The sequence below is a fragment of the Cyanistes caeruleus genome, chromosome 12 (assembly GCF_971803275.1).
Source record: "Cyanistes caeruleus chromosome 12, bCyaCae1.hap1.1, whole genome shotgun sequence".
NCBI classification, from domain to species: domain Eukaryota; kingdom Metazoa; phylum Chordata; class Aves; order Passeriformes; family Paridae; genus Cyanistes; species Cyanistes caeruleus.
Window position 1 is genome coordinate 12,964,873 of NC_141712.1, and position 21,345 is coordinate 12,986,217.

The following is a 21,345-nucleotide window of genomic DNA, read 5'->3' on the forward strand; positions in this document are numbered from 1 at the left end:
CACTTTGTGTTTAAATGCAAATGGTCCTGATCTCACAAAAGAAGGCAATAAAAGAAATAACTAACAAACTATACTTGATTCATCAGCTGAAAGACTGTTATCTGAAGAGCCTGGGCTTGCAGGAATAGCTATTATGTGCTTAGAAGGCTCTTCCTGGTATAGAATTAGATGGAGAGAATTTTAGTGAAGTGTGAAGACATTCCCAGCTGTCAAACAGCACAGATATTTGTAAAGGAAATATTAAGACTGGTTTGAAGACATCTTGAGTAGAATCAATGAGGAAATGGTTACAGAAATGATACATATGTGATAATCACTAGGAGCATTTGTAAATGGTGACAAATGCAAAGTGTACATGGATCCCAAAAGGCCTGTGTTCTTAGAGGCCTACAGCCAGGCACATAAAATCCATCTCAAGATGATGCTTTGATGCCACCCAAGGGAACCCACAAGATGTAGAGGACTTGACAGGTGTCATTCCTTCAGCTTTGTGTCATAGCACAAGTATCCCAGCCAGGCTACTTGGACATGTGCATTTTGGGGCTTTTGAGTATGAGAGAAAACTGATTTCAGATTCAGTCATTCTTTTAAATAGAGCTTTACCTTCCCATAAGGTCTTTTGCTACATTTTATAACTTAAGTCGTACACTGGGTTCCCTGTTGCAATCAGTTTTAGTCAGTCATACTTGCACACCCTGTAGTTTGTTTTAGTAGGAGGTCATTTCATGTCAACACTTGCAAGGTGACTAAGCACCTGTCTTTGGGTTTGTTGGATGAAAACATACAAGGTGTGGCTGCTGCCTAGAAAAAGGCAAGCCTAGATTTACACTTAGCCTTACCTTCCTTGAATGATTTGCTGCTTTTTCTTTCTTATTTAAGGAGGAAGATGAATCCTTCTCCTTCCATGTCAATGCCAAGACAACATAGCTTTTCTAAACTCCTCTCAGTAGGCTGTCAATCTGATTTACCAGATTCTGCCTTCACACACAGATCTCTGACATGTCTCTCTTTAGGAATTACAGAAATTGAATACTGAATTCAGTGAGGCTGGAAGTTCTACTTGTCTTTCACTCACATCTTCACTTGTGATATTGTCCATCCTCATGTATTAACCATTCAAGGTAGGATTATCTCTGAAAATTAGCAGACCCACTGGGGGATGTAAGAAGCTGTGAAGTAGACAGTGCAGTGCTCCTGTTGCAAAATAACCTTATCAGAAATAGCTTTATCGTGAGCATGAATTGCTAACATCTGGCTCAGAAAGCGTGTTTCCACAGCAGGAGTAGATCTATGACTGAATCAAGGAAACCTTGTCCAGGCCATTAGCACAACCATGACTGACCATAAGCTGTGATTACACTGGTTCCAAGTACCATTTTTTTCTCTATTTATTTTCTGCTTCTGTGGATACCTTTCCTTGTTCCTCTCCACAGGCAGACACCCACCAAATGACGTATACACCAAACAGAGCACGTAGCCCCTACTAACTGGTATTGCTGAAGCACAAAGGCTTATAATCCTTCTGGTCCCAAATTACTGTAATTACAGGTCTGCTGTTCTTGTTACATGTATAAAGATCTAATGATTTTTTTCCCTCTCAGTGTTGCCAAACACCTGATCTCAGGGATCCTCTGTACCAATTAGCTCTCAGGTTAGTCGGGTGTTGCCTGAAGTGCAGGTATGCCCGTGAGCTTCTCTATCAGATGCCCAGTCCTTTGACCGTGTAATACTAAAATTCCCAGCTCTTCCAAGCACTTTGGCTTTCCCTTCAACCATGCTGACCACGCCCCTTATGCGCTACTTATTTTTAGACATGTTTTGCAGCAAACGCCCATTACTTCGCTGTTAGAATTTATCAGGACTACACAACTGTGGACGAAATAATGAGAGACAAACGCTCCCCTCCCTCAGCACGTCTCCCTCCTCAGAGCGTTCTGCCGGCCCCAGCAGAACCGACCTGTCGGGGGCAGCTGCTTGTGTCTGGCCGCCACACTGACAGGGCTTTCGGGGGGGTCCAGCTCCCACAGCCGGGGCCGAGCGGCTGCCCGGGCCCGCCGCGCTCGACGGTGACGCGGCGAGGGCGGGCCCGGCGGGGCGGGCGGGCCCTTTTCTGGCCGTGCCGGGCGGCGGGGCCGCACTCCGGCCGGGCCGAGGCAGCCCCGGCACAGCGGTGGCGGCTCCTGGCCCCGGGGTTATGTGCAGGGGCGATGTTCCTGCCGGCTGGCGCTAGGCTCCTCCCGCGCTCCGGACGGAGCTCCTTCCTCAGCCTCCTCCTCCTGCTGCTGCTGTTGCTGTGCCCTGGCGGCGGGAGCGCGCCGCGCCGCCGGCCCGTGGGGCCGCCCGTGGTGCTGGGTAAGAGCCGGGGGGCGGCGGGGCGGGCGCTGCGGGGCCGAGCTGAGTGCTCCGGCCCCGCTACCCGCCCCCGGCCGGGCGGCGCGGGGGGCCCGGGGCGCTGCGGGCTCGGCACGGCCACGGGGAGCGCGCCCCGCCCGCTACCGGCAGTGCCCGAGCTCCGCGGGCACCGGGCGGCGCAGAGCCCGCAGGAGCGGCGGCTCCGCAGCTGCCCCGGCACTGGCAGCTCAGCTCAGCTCGGCCCGGCCCGGCGGCGGGAGGTCCAGACTGGGGCTGCCTTGGCCTGGCAGCGGGCGGGGGACAGACAGGGCTCGCTTTAATACGCCTCGAGCCCATTAAGTAACACCAGAGCATCCCTGCTTAAGTCTTTCCTCTCTAGAAACCTTTTGTGAAAGAGGTTGGAATCATATGTGAAAAGAGGAGTGATTGCGTGTTCCAGCAGTTGAAAATTAAAAAAAAGAGGCTTATTTCATCATATAATGTAAAAAACAAGTATTTGTTACTGGTCTGTGGTTTCACTTGCTATCACAAAATAGTTTGAATATGCAGGCAATATTCATATAATAGGTAATAAGTAATATTTGTTAGTTGCTTTTTTTATCCATTGATAAGAAGAGATAAATAAATTTTAAGTGATTCAATTACTTGTCTACTGAAACTGTAATTCTTAAGCATCCCAAGACAGCAAGTGCATTTGGTGACAGTAATCTCAGTAGCCAGTCCTGTGAACATATTCACCATGCTGCATGTTCTTATTATTGAATAACCTTGGTGGTCACGAGGGAAGAAAAGGTAAGAAGATGGGAAAAATATGGGGAAAAGGAGTATCAGTGGCCTGTTGTTCAGTTCAAGCTCCATTTCTTGATAATAATTTAGGCTCTGATGGTGACTTTGTTACAAACAAAGAAGTTTGTAACAAAGAAGTTTGTACAAACTACTGTTACAAACTTCTGACTTAGAAGGGCAAACTCTAACACAGCATTTTAAAAAATATTATCTCAGGGAATAGTGTGTACAAATCCACAGTTCTTAACAGGCTGTGGAACTGAGTGAAAAGCTGTAGATTTGGAAGTAGAAACTGCAGAAGGATGTCTGAAGAGGCAGGAGTTGAAACAGGAAAAATTCTTTGAATTCTCTCTGAGGAGGCTAGAAGCAATCTTTTATGCTATCTTTCCACTCTGTAACGCTGGGATATAGCAATAGGCCTTGGCACTTGTTGGGGTGCAAGCTTCTCGATGACAGAGATGTTTTAGTTGCTGATCCAATATTGAACTCTATCTGGGAAGTAATCAAAGATTTAAAAGCAATTGGGAGAAAGTGCTACTGATTGTAGAAGTGTGGATTTACTACTGATGGATCTACTGTATGTATGTCCCTAAGGATGGTTTTAAGAACTGTGGCTGACCTACATTTCCTTAAGAGACATTCTGGTAAATACTGTGTGGCTGAGCACACATTCATCCAGAGTGCTTTACAACAGACTTTCTTGCTGTTACAGTGGATTTTCATCAAATGCTGCAGGACTTGCATCTATTAGTGTTCTAGTCAGTCTCTACATTTTAATATATGCCTTTTTTTCTGCTGCCCAGTCCTCATCCTTCCTGTATATGTGACATGTTAAAATAAGGTTGTTAGGAATGGCTGTGATAAGGATGATGGAATGGCTTAGGAGAATCAATTAGAGAATCATTCTAAGTGCTGGCTTAACATGTATTTGGGGGAAGGGAGAAAAACCCACATCACCTGGATACACAGATGAGAAGATTCAGAGGTGTAAGGCTGCATTATACAAGCCTGTACAAGCTTGAGATGAATTTGGAGCCCATACCAGGTGGGAATACAGAGTTGATCCTCCTGATTTATCAGGCTGGCATCTAAACTCCTAATTTCTCATATAAGTTAAGTTTTTTTTAAATAAATTTTTATCTTCTAGTAAACAGGTTCTTGTGATCAAAACACTCACTCTTGATCTGTTTGGAGGTCAACACATCTTAGTATAAAGGGAAGTTAAGTTTGGTCATACTGTGTGGCAAGTTGGCCACCTGATCTTAAGGAATAAAGAAAGAAGAAATGCTATTTAAAGGAATTTTATCAACATAATGATCAATTCAGAAATGTTTTGGACCAGGGATGGTCACAAGACCCAGTGTAGCTTGCTCTCAAACTTTTTGTGTAATGACCTCACTTTGCAGTTGCAATCCGTGCTTACCCAAGTAACAGGGGGAGAACTAGAGCAGAATCTTGCAAAATATGGAGTGCTGCTCATATATGGGTAACTTTTGTTCTGCTGCCCAAGTACTGACAAAACTGCTGCCTCAAGGAATCTCACATCCGAAAACAGCTGAGCTGCATGAATACAACCTTGTCACTCTTGGCCTGTGATGGCAACAGTGCTCAGATTTGGAGAGCCACAGCTGGCTCAGGTGAAAGGTGGGTCTGTCGAGCAGCTGTGCCAGTCTAGCAGCTCATCAGTGCTCACCCAGCTTTCCTTGTACCTGTTTGTTGGCCACTTTGTGGAGTCCTTTGTCTTGCTAAAGCATGAGGAAATAACCTGGTGAGAAAGAAGTGATTAATTTTGTAGTTGAATTACTTTAATGGAGGACCTGGCACAAAGAACGAGGAAAGTGGCACCACACTGCTTGGATTAGGTTGTTTTTTAACCTGGTCTGTGCATCCTCGAGGTGCCTTAGTAGCAGGAGCTACTATGCCTGGAGCTCATGTTCATTCAACACTAAGCACCAAATTGCCATGGGTAGTAACTGACAGCAAAATACTGCAGTGCAATTGCTTGGTTTTCTGAGATTTAAATAAAAAAGTATTGAAGTGTATTCATATAATAGTGATACCAGAGAAGAAGAAACAGGTGGAAGTCAAAACCTTACTTGCAGAGCCTGCTTGAAGGTCTGATACAAGGCACGATGCTCATTAAAACCTAAGGTAATTGTCTCAGACTCCTTCTCCAGGTGTTTTGGGGGAAAAGGAGACTAATTATGATGCTGACTTGCTTTTATGCCTTTTGAAAAATGTTTTCTATTTAGCCAGGAAGATATAATCATACAGGAAAATCTTTAAGAATGAAAATAACCCACTGAAGGATTCTGTTCTACTAAAATACCTACTAAAAATATTTATTACATATATTCTGTGCAATTACTTCTGCATATCTGCTTTATATTTAGATTAACTATAATTTTTTACACTTCTCTTATCAGTTTGGTGATATTTAACAGCCTTGTCTTTAATGCTCATGTCAAGTAGTTTCTGTGGCTGTTCTTCCTCCTTCATTCTCTCATATAGCCCATTGGTAATCGCTGCACTCTATCTCATGTCTTGGATGTTTTTGGAGCTGATAACCCATCCTTATAAGATCAGTGTCAGATGCACTGAACTCTTTACCTTTTAGAGCTGACTCAACACAATAACTATATCAATGTTCTGATACCTTCTGCAAACAATTTGTTAGGTACTTGGCTAAAGTTTTCTAGAAAGACACCTAAATTAAGTTTGTTAATAATTGATTTACATGCAAAAGAGCTTTGCCTGTGAATTCCTGCTGACTGCTAATTGAGCTGTGTGTGTTTGTATGGTCAGCTGGCTAGATGTCAGGAGTGATTTAAATGTTTATGCCTCATGTGATCCAAGGTATCTGGAAGTATCATGTGAGACGTTGTTTGCTTTCTTGTTCCTAATTTTAAACGAGGCCTTTTCTGTGGCTGTCCATGAAATCTATGAGCTACTTGAAGACATCCTTCTCAGAGACCTGTAGTCAGAGTTTAAAATTAATTTCCTGGAAAGCTGGTTCATTTTGAAGGAAGACTAATTTATAGAACTAAAAAGATGACAGTTATTTGAGGAAATAATACTGGTTAAAAAGTTACAATAGTTGATAAATACCAAGGGCATTTGCATTTCAGATAAAAGTAGTAAAAAAGTACCAGCTGCTGGCCCTTTTTCCCCACAAAAAATATATCCAGGCTCCCCACTCTATTATTAAATAGGTACCTTTTTTTTTCCACTTAGGATCCTCGTATTTGGACATTTTTCTTTGTTATCTAAACAGTCTTCAGGCAAGTCACTTTTAGGGGGCAATTTCCTTATTGTCTCTTGGTGGGAACTGTGAATCTGTCATTAAGACTTAAGGATTGTCATAGGCAGAAGTAGGAATGTATCCTAAATCTAATTGCTGCAATTCAGTCTGTTACCTCTCTTAAACTCTAGTGATATTTCTAAATGTGTTTTTCCATACAGTTTAATCATATAAAAACACATCCCAGAGGGAGATCTACTAGTTTTGTCAGGGCACATAAGACCAAAAAGTTAGCCAAGGATACTATAAATACTTATATTTGATGTTTTAGAGTGAGTTCTGTTGGGATTAGCATCTTTGTGAAAAAGGAGGATGTGCTAGAACTGATAGAACACAAAATTTTATGAAAACACTTTTTTTCTGCTGAGTAAGAAATCTAACTTTTCCAAATGTTGCAGTTCTGAAATCAATAGAGGAATTGCACAGCTGCAAATTAGGGAAGCAGGGTTCTGCCAAAGATCTTGTCTTGGACATCTGGTCCTAACTAGTGCTGATGTATTTTGGAGAACTTCACAAACAGGTTATTTTGGGGTCAGTCTGCAGGCTTTAAAAAATAAGAACTCTCTTTAATATTTCCCACAAAAAAGCTTAGAAACCACAGATGCTGGTAGTTGAGAGGATGAGAAAAACTGCATACAGATTATTCTGCCCTCAGGTACATTCTCTGTATGGCCTGAGAGCAAAGGGAGAGATGTTTTTCTGCTGCTTTCATATTCCACCACAGAAAATTTGGAGAGCTGCATCCTTAACCTACAGAATTAATCTTCAGTGTGGTATTTTTTAACCTGTTACTTATAAAAAAACACTCCAGCCAAAATGTAAATCATTAACACTGTTAAAGTGGGTGGGTTGAGGAGTGAAGATCTTGCATGTTTTTTTCCAAAATATCAAAACCCAAAATTTTGGTTCCTATAGTATTTTGTTTCCTGTAGGTTCATCATGAACCATCTTCAGTTTGCAGGGTATACTTTAGAAAATAAAAAAGCCCCAAGCTGTGAATGATGGTGATTAGCAGCTTCACTGTTAATATGGACATGTAAATGTGACAAAAGCATTTTTGTTAATCCCTGCTTTACAAAGAAACATGCATCATAGTTGTACATGAGCATTTATTTTTTAACTACAGCATTTTATCTTTGCACAGGTAGAACTTGTCCCTTATCTCTTGTTTAGAATTGAAAAAATTGCCATTTTTCATCTTATTCCTTATCATCCCTTGAGTAAAAATCGTTATGTCATGTTTCTTGTCTTGTGTCCTGAATTGGACACAGGAGCACAGCCTCTATCCTCCAGAAGCTTGAAGATAAAATATCTTAACTAAATGAAAGTTGCAGTTAATCTAAGATCATTCCATTAAGTGCAGGTGAGACTTTGTACAGTTTCCTGCTTTCAGTGCTTTTGTTGATATATATATCTTGATTATAATCTGAAACTTCTTCAGCTGTGAGTTTTCCCTGCTCTGAGCAGAAGTGTTTGTGATTGATTGAGTGCAGTTTGGAAACCTCAGCAAGTTCTCCAAACTCTAATACCCCAGATGTTTGTGTAAGACTTTGAAGGGTATCTTTGCTGGAAGAACTTTATTTTTACCCAAGGAAGTGAGATTCCAGGCTAGAACAAAATGTCACTCTTCTTTGTTTTGTATTGAAACTGAAGACAAAATCAACCTGTTCTGTCCTTGGCAGGTCTGCTGCTGAAAGTGGCCAATCATGAAAGATTGATATAAATAGAATTACGTTCTGTTCCTTTTCCAATTAAAAGCACTGATACGGTAGAGGCACGAGACTGGAACAAGTTGTTGCCTTAGTTTTCTAAGCAATTACTAAGTAGGATTTTGTGAGGTTACAAGACTGAACTTCAGTAAACTCTTTCTAGGGTGTGATGCAATGCTGTAATCTCTCTTACTATGCTTTCCAGTATATCAGAGTCCTTGAAATACGACCTAAAATAAACCATGGTCAGCTACTGGGCCTTTTAACTTTTCACTTAAGGTGACAAAAATAAAGCCCCTAAAAACCTAATGAGAAAGTAGAGGTAGTTAATAAAGAAATCCTGAGGTAAAGCTTGTGGTGCAGCATAACCTGCAGTGGTTGGAGGTTGTAAGAGTATGGTTATCTGAAGTTTTGGCCTTTTTCAGTTCTGCAATAAGTTTTTTCTAAAAGCACATCTGGTTTTCCAGTTAAATTAGGCATTCTGCTGAAAGATATTATCTCTTTCCTTAAACCATTGCTTCAGTATCAGTGTATTATACAACTCAAACTGTTTTGATTACTGGGGTATAGGGGGGAACAAATGTATGGGTAGACCTGCATTAAAAAAATTCAAAACTGAACATTGACTAGCATACCCTAAACGGGGGCTTTATTGACATGAAAGTAGTGGAGGGAACCCTTAAGAAGTACCTAACTTCTAGCTTTCTAATGCAGAAAAACTTTTCAGATAATTAAATGTTTTTGCCTCTCTGGTTCTTGAGGAAAAAAATGACTAAATGTAACAGAATATAAGATGTTTCTCTGAAAACTTGATGCTGAAAATTGTTAGTGTTTGGTTAAGACTAATTCTTTTTGGGAAAATATTCCTGTTTCCATCTAGGGTTTAAAAAAATAATGAAGAATAAACTTTAGTCAAATGAATACTGGCATTTAACATATACCTTAAGAAGGTGCAAATACCCAAGACCCTTTCCTCCATGTGTTACTGATGTAAGGTGTCCAAAGGAAAAAAAAGTAAAACTGTTGTTGCCAAAACCTGAATGTAAAAGATATGAAACTGCATTTTTACATTGTTAGCCAACAATGTTTTGTGTTGTAAAATTCTGGTCTTGTGTGAAGAAGGGAAGATAAATAATATAAATGGATCTTTTACTCTTTGCATTTCTAATGTCAAATTGATAGTTTGCAGGCAACTGTTTAAAGTGAACAAAGACTTGCATGTGCAGTTGTGATGCTCTGAAAGAACAGTTCTGTCAGAAAGATTCAGTTTGTACTTGAAAACTCAGATAAGTTTGTTAATGTCCTAGACACTCTTTATTTTTATACCCGGGGGGATTAATCTCTTTCTCCAGGCAACAACTGACAGAACGAGAGGACACAGTCTTAAACTGTGCCAAGGGAAATATAGGTTGGATATTAGGAAAATGTTTTTTACAGAAAGGGTGATAAAGTATCGGAATGGTCTGCCCAGGGAGGTGGTGGAGTCACCATCCCTGGATGTGTTTAAAAAAAGACTGGATGTGGCACTCAGTGCCATGGTCTGGTTGAGGTGTTAGGGCATGGGTTGACTCGATCTTGAGGGTCTCTTCCAACCCAGTGATTCTGTGATGGCCTTGCATGCTCCTGCTATTTGAAGTTAGGAGCTCTTCATCCAGAATCATGATGGATCTACATGTTGGTTTCTCAGCTAATGAGCTTGGAAAATATTTATATATTTTCAGTGGAAAATGTATATATAGTACCTTCTTATATAGTGGGGTTTTTTTTCCAATTACAAAACCTGATGGTGTCACTGGGTACAGTGATAATGCATATAAGGGCTGCAGTATTTAGCTGTGTATACTACAATAGAAAATGTTATATGCTTTAATTAACTGTCTCCTTTTTATATCTTGCTCTCCTTTTCATATTTTTCAGTTCCGGGGGACTTAGGTAATCAGTTGGAAGCAAAGTTAGATAAGCCATCGGTGGTGCACTATCTCTGCTCTAAGAAGACAGACAGTTATTTTACACTCTGGCTGAATCTAGAATTGCTTCTGCCTGTCATCATTGACTGCTGGATTGATAACATCAGGTAAGATCAGAAATGCTGCTCTGTGCAGTTACATACTTTCTTTAGGCTGATATGCAGAATGGCTGCCTGTAAATTCCTTTTCTGATTCAAGACCAGTGAGAGGAAAGACTTGGAATTCTGCTGGGTAGGCTAACAGGAGGGTCTGAAGATGTAACTTTGTTGCATCTGAGGTAGCTGCAATTGCTGATGAGGAGCAGAGGCTCTCTTAGTTTTTACCACTTTCTCTTCTACCAGTGACTCAGTGTAGATTTGAGCACTTGACAGACACTGCTATGGCCTTATCTCAAGGAGGAGGTTTTCTGCTTTTTTTTGGTTTGTTTTTTTTTTTTTTTTTGGTCAAGCAGTAGGACAAGAGAAAATGGGCAGAAACTGATGCATAGGAAGTGCCACCTGAAATATTTTGGTTTTAAAAATTGTCTAATTTAAAGCTTTCACACTGTTTCATAATTCAGTCTGCTTTATTAGTGTTCCTGTAAAAATTATAGAAATATATATGAAAACAAGAAATAATTAGCTGTTGCAATTAGAAACTATTGTATTGGCATGTTGCTCTTTTATGAACGTATTGAGCTGTTGTAAAGCAGTTTGGTTTGTAATCCAGAAGTATGCCTTATGGATTGGAGAGATTTTTGTTAGAGATTTGTGCATCAGTTTAGATGCTTAGACTCCATCTAGGGGCAAAAACTTGCATTCAGAAATGGCAATTGTATTGATACAGTACTAAAAACAAATCAACCCTCAATAATAAATAATAATAGGGATGATTTAAGAAATAAACTCCTCACTCAATGCTGCAGATTCTTCACAACCTAAGTTGATTTGAAAAGTATCTAGACAACACTCAATACCTCAGTATGTTTCCTGAGGTGCCAGTTGTTATTAATCAGGAAATAAAGCATTCTCCCATGTTGGTATGGGTATTTCTAGTTAAATAGAAATTAATTGGTTTTAGGTAGTTAATATTTTTGATGTCTGATTTAATAGATATTTTAGTCCTACTGCCACATTTCTATGCCCTTTATAAGACTATTTTTCCATTTTGTGGCTTGATGCACAGTCAAATGGTATAGAACTATATAAAGTAGCTTATATTTTAAAGATGAAGTTCAGTTACATGTCCATATGTTCAGTTTTACAGAGACAAAATGTCTTAGATTTTGCACATGAAGCATTAAAGTAATTGTTTGCACTGTATAACCTCTTAACCATGAGAGTACTCTGGTCATGTCTGCTTGGGTTGGGTTTTTTCCTCCTTCTGAGTAACAGCACTTAAAGTTCTTGTACTGCACTCAGAATGTAAGACCCAGTGTAGCTGAGTGTTGTCATGTGGCAATAAAACATGTTTCATGGGGTTTTTTTCATTGTTTTCTTCCCCTCCTCCCCAGGCTAGTATATAATCGAACAAGTAAGATTACAGAACCACCAGATGGAGTGGATATCAGAGTCCCAGGATTTGGGCAGACATTTTCCTTGGAATTTCTTGATCCAAGTAAAAGGAGCGTTGGTATGTACAAGCTGTGTCTGGAGGGCTTTGTTGCTTGGAGGGTTTTTCTAGTTTGTCTTTATGCAACAACCTTCTGAAATGAGATTTCGAATTACAATTCTGTGAGCTCACTTGTCTTTTAAGAGTTTTCATTGCATTGTATAGTTTTGTTTGTTGTGTGGCCTAATAGCCTGAGGCAGAAAAATTCCGTGTTATTTAGTGTTCTGTCAAACCTAAGTTTGCTGGATGAAATCTGAGTGGGCATATTGAGGACAGATGTTTTCTGAAAATGAGTTGTGTAGAAAGTTTTGTGACAGAAGCTTGACAATCAAAACTGAAATAAAAGCTCAAGTTCTGAGTAAGCGTAAGATCTCTGGCCTTAGGAATGGGTTAATTGGATTGGGAGATATGGTACCACAGTCTGCAGGTCCTTGTATTTTGCTGGTGTCAGAATAATCATATAATGGCACTTGTGCTGCAAAAGCTTTCTGCATTAATGTGTTTGCAGGGTTGTTTGTTTGGTGCTTTTGTAGAAGTCATGTTTCAGAAAACACTGAGTTTGGTAAGCTTTTGTGAGTTGTTGTTTGCCGTGCCTGAAGACTGTGAGGAGTTGAATAGTCAGTAATGCACTGAGCTTCACATGGTGTATAACATGGATCTGTTCTTTAAGGGCAGTGATGTGCTTAATGATCTACACTAGATCACTCTTATAACTAGAGCAGGGCTGTGATTAAATACTCTGCTTGAGGCACTGTATGATAAACATTCCAAACTAATGAGCGAGGTTCTGTTCAGAACTTAAATATGACTCTGATGTTCAGTAGACTGTTCTGACACTGTTAGCGGATGCATTTAGTCCTGGGAATACTTAAGTCCTATGTGTCAAACTTGTAATAAGTAACATCTTTCAATATGCAGTCTGCAACTGTTTTCCTTTTTGCTATAAAAGATTTGTGTTCAGTTACTTAAGTTTTAGTCCAGAAATAACAAAAATAGTTTTGGGATAGTTTCCAGAGTTCTGCCTTGGAGTACATGGTGAGCATTTGTTTCCAAGCATAAATGTTGGTGAGGCCTAGGCCAACTGTTATACCCTACCTGATGTTAATTCACAATCAAAAAAAGCTATGACTGACGCAAATCCCTCAGAAATTATGTTGCCGGTCAAGAGTAAACTTTCCTCTGCTGAGTAAGATTTATCCACTTTGTGTATACTACTATTGGCTGCCAAAATGTTTGAGAGGTCAGCCAACTAGTAAGAAGTTTTAATAGTGATATTCTCTCAGTTTTGGGGGATAGTGAGCATAACTCATTTTGTTTAGTATGTGTGCAGCTTTCTGGATTATTAAAGGCAAACTGCAGGTTTAATGTGTACATGTGGTATCAGATAATGCCTCTGGAACTTTGTTTTGCAGTAGTGCCTGACAGCTGCTTCTCATACTAACCTTGTTACTCTTGTGTTTCTCTCTTATCTGATATTTACAGGAAGTTACTTTTATATGTTGGTGCAGAGTTTAGTGGATTGGGGCTACAAACGTGATGAAGATGTAAGAGGAGCACCTTATGACTGGAGAAAGGCACCAAGTAAATAATATACTGTTACTTTAATGAAATTTTGACTCTTCTAGCCAGAAAATAATGTGTTGAATCTCTTATCCCATCCTTTACAATTATATTTAAAACTTAATTTTGTTTAGCTCCTGGAGCTTGGGTACTCCTGGATGCAAATGCAAGCTCAGGGTTGTAAACTTGTTTTATTTTTTTTTTTTTCTTTAAACAACTTGCTACTTAAAACCTGCTTAAAAACAGAACAAAACAACAGAAAAAAACCCATTTCACCAAAGCATATGCACACAAAACCAGCACCCCTCCCATTTAATATTGGAATTTCTAAGGTCCTCATTATTAATTCCACAGACAGTTCAACACAGTTATTTGAAAGCTTATTTTTTTAAAGCTCAGCATTCACAAGTAATAATGATCACTATGCATTCTGTTTGTTTTAGATGAGAATGAAGACTATTTTGTGGCACTTCGCAAGATGATAGAGTTGCTGTATGAGCAATATGGAAGCCCTGTTGTCCTGATTGCCCACAGTATGGGAAATATGTACACCCTATACTTCCTCAACCGCCAGCCTCAGGATTGGAAAGACAAGTACATCAAGGATTATGTGTCATTAGGTGCTCCATGGGGAGGAGTGGCTAAAACTCTCCGTGTGCTGGCTTCAGGTAGGCAATTTGAGACTTTGCCCTGTGTTTGGTGTGTAGTGCATGATACTAATGAGGCTGTTGTCTGTAAGACTGCAGGATGAGAGTTTAAGGTACTATGAAGGGAAAAATACCTTTTTGTAAGTGATGACAAGGCTTGATGTTTCAAGCCTTGTAACCCAGTTATTATTTTTCATATTTGTGGGGGTAGACTGAGATTTCTCACAGCCTGTAACCAGGAGCTTTCTCCCTTCTTGACCTCTCCTGACCTCTTCTCAGCAGATTGTTGTGCTGTCTGCTGTTTGGCCTGATGCCTTCTCTTTCTGTCCCTTCTGCCACCAGCCTGATTTTACTCTGTTTAGTATTGCAAAGCTACCAAGGACTCCAGAGCATTCAGCAGTTTCTTTTGATTAAAGATCACACAGCTGCTTGAGGTTAACATTAAAGGAAATTTGTAGAGATGGTGGGGAACCGATATCCACAGTGTAAATGTCAGGTGAAAGTTACAGCTCTACAGATTAGCAAAATTAATCTTTGGGCTCTTGGGTTTAGCACACTGAATATACCAGAGACTAAAAAACAAAAACATTGTATAAAGCAGCACAGTGTACTTCACTAAGTAACTGAAAATGACTGATGCAAAATGTTCACTTACCCCATCATGTGATACCATAGTTGCATCATGTGCTTTAACATTTAGTTCTCGATTTTCTGGCTTGGTTTTGTAGCTTGTTTCTGACTTGTTAGCTTTGGATGTCCACTATCTTCTTCCTAATCAAAACTGACATCAAAAATTGGACTTCATCAAAATGCAAAACACACAGCAAGAGCCAGCCATGCATGGACAGAGCAAAGAATACTTTGCTTAGCAAAGACATTTGATTCTGAACAATAGTGCAGTACTCCATTACTAATTAGAAGATGTGACTCAATGCAAATATCCAATTTACACATTGTTAAATTGTTGAAATGCCACTGTAAAAATTGATTGCCCTTTTCCCACAGGCTTTGTCTGACATATTTACTTGCTACAGAAATGGCAAGAAGTGAACAATGTTGATATCAACCTCATAAAATGACACAATTATATGAAATTCCATAGTCCCATATCTGTTGGATAAACTTTTTTGCTTCATACCTTGCTATGCTTTATAATGCATGTCAAGCAAAGTGGCTAATTCTACTAATGCATAATGAATAGCTTAATTTCTATTAAAATGCAATGTTTCAATCTGTGTATCTGTTATACTAAACTTGTTTTAGTTTTTCCATAGTTTTTGAGCAGAAATTTAAGAGTCGTGGGAAAGTTACATGGGCAAACATAATAGAATGTACAGTTTTAGGCTGTTTCTGTCTCTGTAGTAAAGTACCACCATCAGCCCTTGGAAGGCATTAGTCTATTTAAGAGTTTCTAAAGTTATCAGGGCTAGTATACCGAAGTACTGCATTTCAGCAGGAAAGACAAGGCACTCTATGAATGCATTCTTTCTGCTCCCATTCCTGTTTATAATATGTGATGCCGGGAACTTCATGTCAAATCCACAGCTGTGTTATCAAAGTGGTAAACAGTACACAGGTGGAATTGTTTTCTGGAGATTTCTGTGATACTTTCAGCTACTTGTACATGAGCTTTGCTGGACCCCACTACAGTGGGAAAAGGCACAAAGCTCATGGTGGTTTGTTTCTATTTTTAACATGTTGGAAGGTTGAAATGTTAGCAGTGTCTTCCTTACACCTAATGTTTTGTTGACTGTTATTTCTGCTGACTTAAATGTGGTGTTGGCCATTCTGTACTTCTTCACCTATGAGAAAAGCAAAGGATTTGAGAAGCACTTTGTAACAGTTCTGTAAGTGAAGGCTGGGATAGTCAGGTTCTGTGTTTGATTATTCTACTGGAAATAAATCTTGTACACATTCCTTTCATTGTTCAGTTTAGAACTTGGGCTTTCTCTGCTGAAAACTGCCAAGCAGTGTTCAGCACTTCAGTGATGAGAGTGCACAGTGAAGTGGTTACACCACACAGTATCATGAGACCCATTTTTCAGGACCTTTATGGTTCTTGCTGTGCATTTGAGTTTTCTCTACTGTTTCAGACTAGCAGTGTCTCCATTTAGTCCTCCTAAAGATGGCACTGCTATGCTTTGTGTTTCCTTGCTGAAGCAATAGTGCCACCCCATGGAATTGAAATAGCACCAGAGTATATTTTTCAGGAACAGTGGTTTCAGTTGCAGCATTTTAATTTTTTTATGGCATGGTTGACCTGGACCAGCTGGATCTAATAATAGAAAATAAAACTGAAAGTTCAGCTGACAAAAGAATTGAGGTATGACAGACACTGTGATAATGAAAACAAACAAGGAATATAAACTCGTGTCTGTCTCAGGCTTTTGTTTTTGGTTATTTTTTTTTTTAAAGTAATCACTGTATTTATTAAGCAGCTTTTTATTTTGTGAAGATGGAAGAACAATTGTTAAAATATGCAGAAAGGTGCATATAAATTATCACTTAGCCATGTGTTAGTTTAAGCCATTTGTTTCAGTCAATCATCAACTCATATTTAAATTTTGGAAGTTATTAAAAGTCAGTTTACAGAAGTTAATTTACGAGACAATCATAAATGAGGAAAAACTTTTCAAATTGTCTCTGTATGCCAAAGGAACAAACTTGTTATTCGTGTTATCACCATGAGTGCTAGTAATTGCTGCTGATTAAGATTGATGTCTTGCTTTATGGATAATGAAATTCCACTTTTTTCCCTAAGGTGACAACAACAGAATCCCTGTTATTAGCTCACTCAAGATCAGAGACCAGCAGAGATCAGCAGTTTCCACAAATTGGATGCTCCCCTACAACTACACGTGGCCTCCAGACAAGGTCTTTGTAAGCACACCCACAGCTAACTACACACTCCGGGATTACTGGAAGTTCTACAGGGACATCAATTTTGAGGATGGCTGGCTGATGAGGCAGGACACGGAGCACCTGGTGTACAGCATGACCCCGCCCGGGGTGCGCATCCACTGCCTGTATGGCACCGGCGTGGAAACCCCCGATTCTTTCCATTATGAAAGCTTTCCTGACAAAGAACCCAAGATTTTCTACAGCGATGGGGATGGGACAGTGAACTTACAGAGTGCCTTGCAATGTAGAAAGTGGGTGGACATGCAAAAACAGGAAGTGGTGATGTTTGAGCTTTCAGGAAATGAGCACATTGAAATGCTGTCCAATGATACTACTATCTCCTATGTGAAAAAGCTGCTCTTTAATTTGTGATAACCTTGTGTTGATAGTTACTTTCCTCACCTGTGATGCCTTCCCTTAATTATGGGGAAATGCCTTTTAATCCCTTGATATTTAGATATTTGAATTATTTATTTTGCTTTTTTAAAAAGTTGTGTTCAAGTTGCTTGGTGTTCTAAATGATTGTTTGTCTTTGATTTGTGTTTATGATGCTTCATGGTATTTTCACATTCTGCAAATTTTGTCAAATATGCATTTTGGTGCCTCTGGTGTGGTGTCCAATGGTCATACAGACTTTCATTTGGAGACTGTGCAGCCCCTTGCACATACCACATGGAGTCATAGACCCCAGAGTTCCTTTGTATGGTCTTTGCAGGTTTGGAGTGGAAGACTAGGAAGGATGGCAATTTAGGATGCCTAAGGGAATAGTATTAACAATTTGGCAAACACAGTAAGCTTTTTAAAGGGTCTTGCATATTCTGATCCACAGTGCCCAGTGGATTAGTTTGTAAATGTGCATATCTACTAGGTAAAATAGGGAAGAGGTCTGCCTGGAACTGTGCTACCATTGTTGTAATCCAGACTTCTATATATTACAGCCTGGGAGGAGAAAAGATAGGTGTGTGAATTACTTGAAGCTTCTTTATTAGGAGCCCTACTGGGTTATTTTAGAAAGAAGGAATTGTTTGCTCATCAATTGCTAGAATCCCTGGTTGCATGTGGTCTGGGGTCTGAGGAATTCTCAGCCTGTGCTTTATTTCTCAATGAGGGAATGAAACTAAGCTGTGGTTGGTGCTTGTAATAACTGTAGCAGTGTGGAGTAGCATATAAATCAAAACTAATTGAATACTGGCAAACAATCTATAAGGTAGGGAATTGCATTTCTGGGTGGAAAAACACCTCCTGTAGTGGAAATGATAACGGATGGTGGGCAGTATTTAAAGAAAAGTGAACTTCTGAAACAGAGTGGGGAATGGAAGCCAGCATAATGTTGTATGGAGTATAAACCTTGTTCTCAGTTAAATACTTTGGCTCTGATCCAGTCACCTGACTAAGCCATGATTAGATCACCATGGCATTACACTGCAAAGAATTTTTTGCTTTAGGACTAAAAGTAATTTCCCATAGATTAAAAGTTTCATTTTTGCTGTTTCAAGAAGTTGGGACATGTGGTTCCTTAAGTGTTCCTATAAATTGCTGAACATGCAATTCTGTAATTTCCTACAGTGTTGTTCTACTCTATGTTAAAATAGTAATTTCACCTCTGACCTCCACAGAAGTGCTGGCCTAAAGGCCATCATATTTACCACCTTGATTACAGAAGTCCTGTTGGAGAAATAGTTATACTCAAAAATTCTCTCTTGCTTGCTTTAAACCAATCACCCAGTCAGACTGCACTTAGTTTTCTGAAAATGCAGCTTTGAATGCTTTCAAAATGGTAGGTTGTCCAAGAAAAATATTGTAAGAGTTTCAGAAACTCATCAAACTATTAAGGATTCATTACTTAAGAAACTGAATTTGTCCAAAGGCTTAACTATTTTGGTAGCATGCCTAAAATGTTTTTCTGCCATTGGACATATCAATAAGATATATGAACTGATGGGCTTGAACTTTTGCTGTTGTAGAATTGAACTAGGAGGTAGTTTTAAGGCTTTAGGTTTAATTCAGAAATCTCTTGTTAATTCAAAACAATTTGAAGTAGGGCCATCAACAAGCTAAATATCTTACTAGGTTTTAGCTTCCTTTATGTAGCTTTATTTCCCCCTCTGCATTTTTTCCTAGTGCTTCTGTTGAGGGAAGGTAGACATTTTCCTCATTTTTATAATGGATCATTAGTCTTGTTCTCACTTGCCCAGGACCCTACAGTCCAGCAGCAATGTTACCTAGACTTTTCCAGAGTTACTACTGAGTTGCCCACAGCCTTTGTAATGTGTAATTGTTGAAATGAAAAAATAAAAACAAACCACAATCAATCAGCCTAAACAACCAATCCCCACAGAATAAGAAAACCTGCAGCAGTAAGGAGAGGGGGGAAAAAAACCCAACCCCCCCAAAAAAAATTGCCTCAAAGAATTGCCCTTTAGCCAATGATCTGTTTGATGCAGGGCTTGTCAGTTGGATAAGCTTCAGGCTTGTGTTCCAAGACTGCTTGAAGATGATAAAGCTCTTCCTTGGTCTAATTCAGTTTTTGAATAAATGGCTATTTGACCAAATTACAGAAAGGCGCTAATCACAATCTGTATTTCTTGCTGAAGGAGAAGGCCTGTTAATGAGCACTGGATTTGAGTGGAGCTGGAGGATGTATTGTAGGATACCAACATAGACATCAAGGGCTGAAAAATGAGAAAACAATGTGGGTAAATGATTCTTAAACTAATCTGGAGAATGCTTGTTCTTTTTCCTCTTTTTTTTTTCTTTGGTACTTTTTGTGACCCAAAAGAAAAGAGCACAACTTTTCTATTCTTTCCTAATTTTGGCAACCTAGTACTGTATTCCTGAGATTAGTTGGCTGTATTTTTAACCTAAGGATGTTTAAACCAGTTTTCCATTAGTAGACAAGCCCTAGAATGTCTCCTTAAACTTATGATAGTTGTTGTGGTAAAATGAAGCTGAAGGTTTTTCAAGGCTTTTATTTGTTTGTTCTGTTGTTTGTCAGTATAAAGCCTTGTTGTACTGTTGTAAAGAAATGTGTGTACCTGAGTCCTAAGTATTGTGTGAGAGCAAGCACCTCTGATGTTCTTTGGATATGGTGCATCTGCAGGCTGTAGTTTTATGTGCAGAAAGTGTAGGGGCTTTTGGGTTTATTTTCCCCCTACCAAATGATTATCAGCCCTTTAATTTGCAACTTCTTGCTGTTAGGATGCAGTTCTCATTGAAAAGTGAACACATTATTCCAGTTGCAGAAATGGAACCACTGCACTCTGCATGTGAGGAGTGGCTGCTCTGTGCAGCAGATCCTCTGCAGGGACAGTCCTGAGCATTACTGTTACAGACCTGCTGCAGCCACAGGCATTGAGCTGTCTTGATTCTTGTGGGGAGAGAGATCTGAAAAAAAAATCTTTAAGGAGAATGTGGCACTTTGATAAGAGGATTAACTCAGGTGCTTTGCCACGCTGCACAGCTGAAATGTCTGAATTCACTAATGTATCTTTGTTATACCTAAAGCATTAATTATGTGTCTCTTTCCATCATTTTCACTTAGTTTTATTCTTCCAGGATATTTTCAGAAACCAAAACTAGTCTTGAGGACCAAATGTGTTTATTTTTGACAACATGTATAGAAAATGCTGAAGAAGCCTTCAGTTGTCATTGTAGTTGTTCTGAAGAGGTTCAGAGTCACTATGTGATTCTGTATAAAAACAGAAAGCTTCAATAACTAGCAATAATTGCAAAGGATTTGCAGACCAAAGGAAGGAATGCTTGGTATTAAGGTAGTTCTTGGAGCACAGTGTGTTCAAGGCCCTCTTAAATTCAGGGAATGTTTGGCAGTGACTTTGCTGCTCTACACTAACCAGTATTTTGTACAGAACATATTCTGAGGCCTGGCATTTTATATGTTCTTGTGTATGAATGTGTTCAATAGATTTTGAATATTTTATTGTCAAATTTGATAATATAATAAAGTTGATCTAATACAGATTGTCTCCCACTGTGAATTAATGTGCCGTCTCAGTTCTCAGAAGAAATGAAAACTTAGTGTTGTTTTGCTTCCCTAAAGATGCTTGGTGCCTCTCAGTAATTATTTCTTGCTTAATCTCCCAAAGGCACCTACTGTCTTGTGGTATGTGTGGAGCTCACTGTTAATTGTTCTTGAATTTGTAAAGGTCTGGGATTGAGACAATTCAATTTCTTTTTGCTTGCATCTTACTTGCTTGCCTTGTGTTAAAAAAAGTTCTCAGGATGCCTTATAATTCTGCTCAGGTAATTATTTTGAAATTAGTTCCTCAGTTGTGAAGTGTTTTAAATGTCTGCAGTTGCCTTTACACTGTTGGTTTCCAAACTGATCCACAAACCCATGCATGATGACTATACAGTTTTATAGTTGTATAAAACAATCTTTTTCTGATTAGAAATAGTGCGTTGTGGCTCTGAAGAAACTGTAATGCTAGACTGTGAGCATCTGAGTTGTTTTTTTTTTTTTTAAACTCTAATACCAGTTAAGTGTTAGTGACTGTTGTTCCTGTCTGTGCCCT

The 21,345-nt window shown here is 39.4% G+C and overlaps 2 protein-coding genes across 3 annotated transcripts in view; one reads left to right on the forward strand and one right to left on the reverse strand.

Moving 5' to 3' along the window:
• ESRP2 (epithelial splicing regulatory protein 2) overlaps nt 1-21,345 on the reverse strand; it is a 168,701-nt gene that overhangs the window by 88,289 nt on the left and 59,067 nt on the right. Inside the window, exons 9-10 of one of the 2 annotated variants that reach the window (XM_086847261.1) lie at nt 14,568-14,693; nt 840-1,133 (exon numbers count right to left, since the gene is read on the reverse strand). The gene's annotated coding sequence lies outside the window, so the exon portion shown is untranslated. The remainder of the gene's footprint in view (nt 1-839; nt 1,134-14,567; nt 14,694-21,345) is intronic. The other variant, XM_086847262.1, reaches the window with a different exon arrangement.
• Nucleotides 2,082-20,789, forward strand: PLA2G15 (phospholipase A2 group XV). The gene is made up of 6 exons (XM_086847323.1): nt 2,082-2,352; nt 10,066-10,222; nt 11,608-11,726; nt 13,188-13,286; nt 13,709-13,933; nt 16,674-20,789. The coding sequence occupies exons 1-6, from the start codon at nt 2,208-2,210 to the stop codon at nt 17,183-17,185; spliced, it is 1,257 nt and encodes a 418-aa protein (XP_086703449.1). The 5' UTR covers nt 2,082-2,207; the 3' UTR covers nt 17,186-20,789.

What these genes read in the sequence shown, in the direction of transcription:
- PLA2G15 (XM_086847323.1), top strand. Translation starts at nt 2,208, where the DNA reads ATGTTCCTGCCGGCTGGCGCTAGGCTCCTCCCGCGCTCCGGACGGAGC. An exon ending in GGGGCCGCCCGTGGTGCTGG is followed by an intron (nt 2,353 to 10,065) that starts GTAAGAGCCGGG and finishes CATATTTTTCAG; the next exon opens with TTCCGGGGGACTTAGGTAAT. An exon ending in TGCTGGATTGATAACATCAG is followed by an intron (nt 10,223 to 11,607) that starts GTAAGATCAGAA and finishes CCTCCTCCCCAG; the next exon opens with GCTAGTATATAATCGAACAA.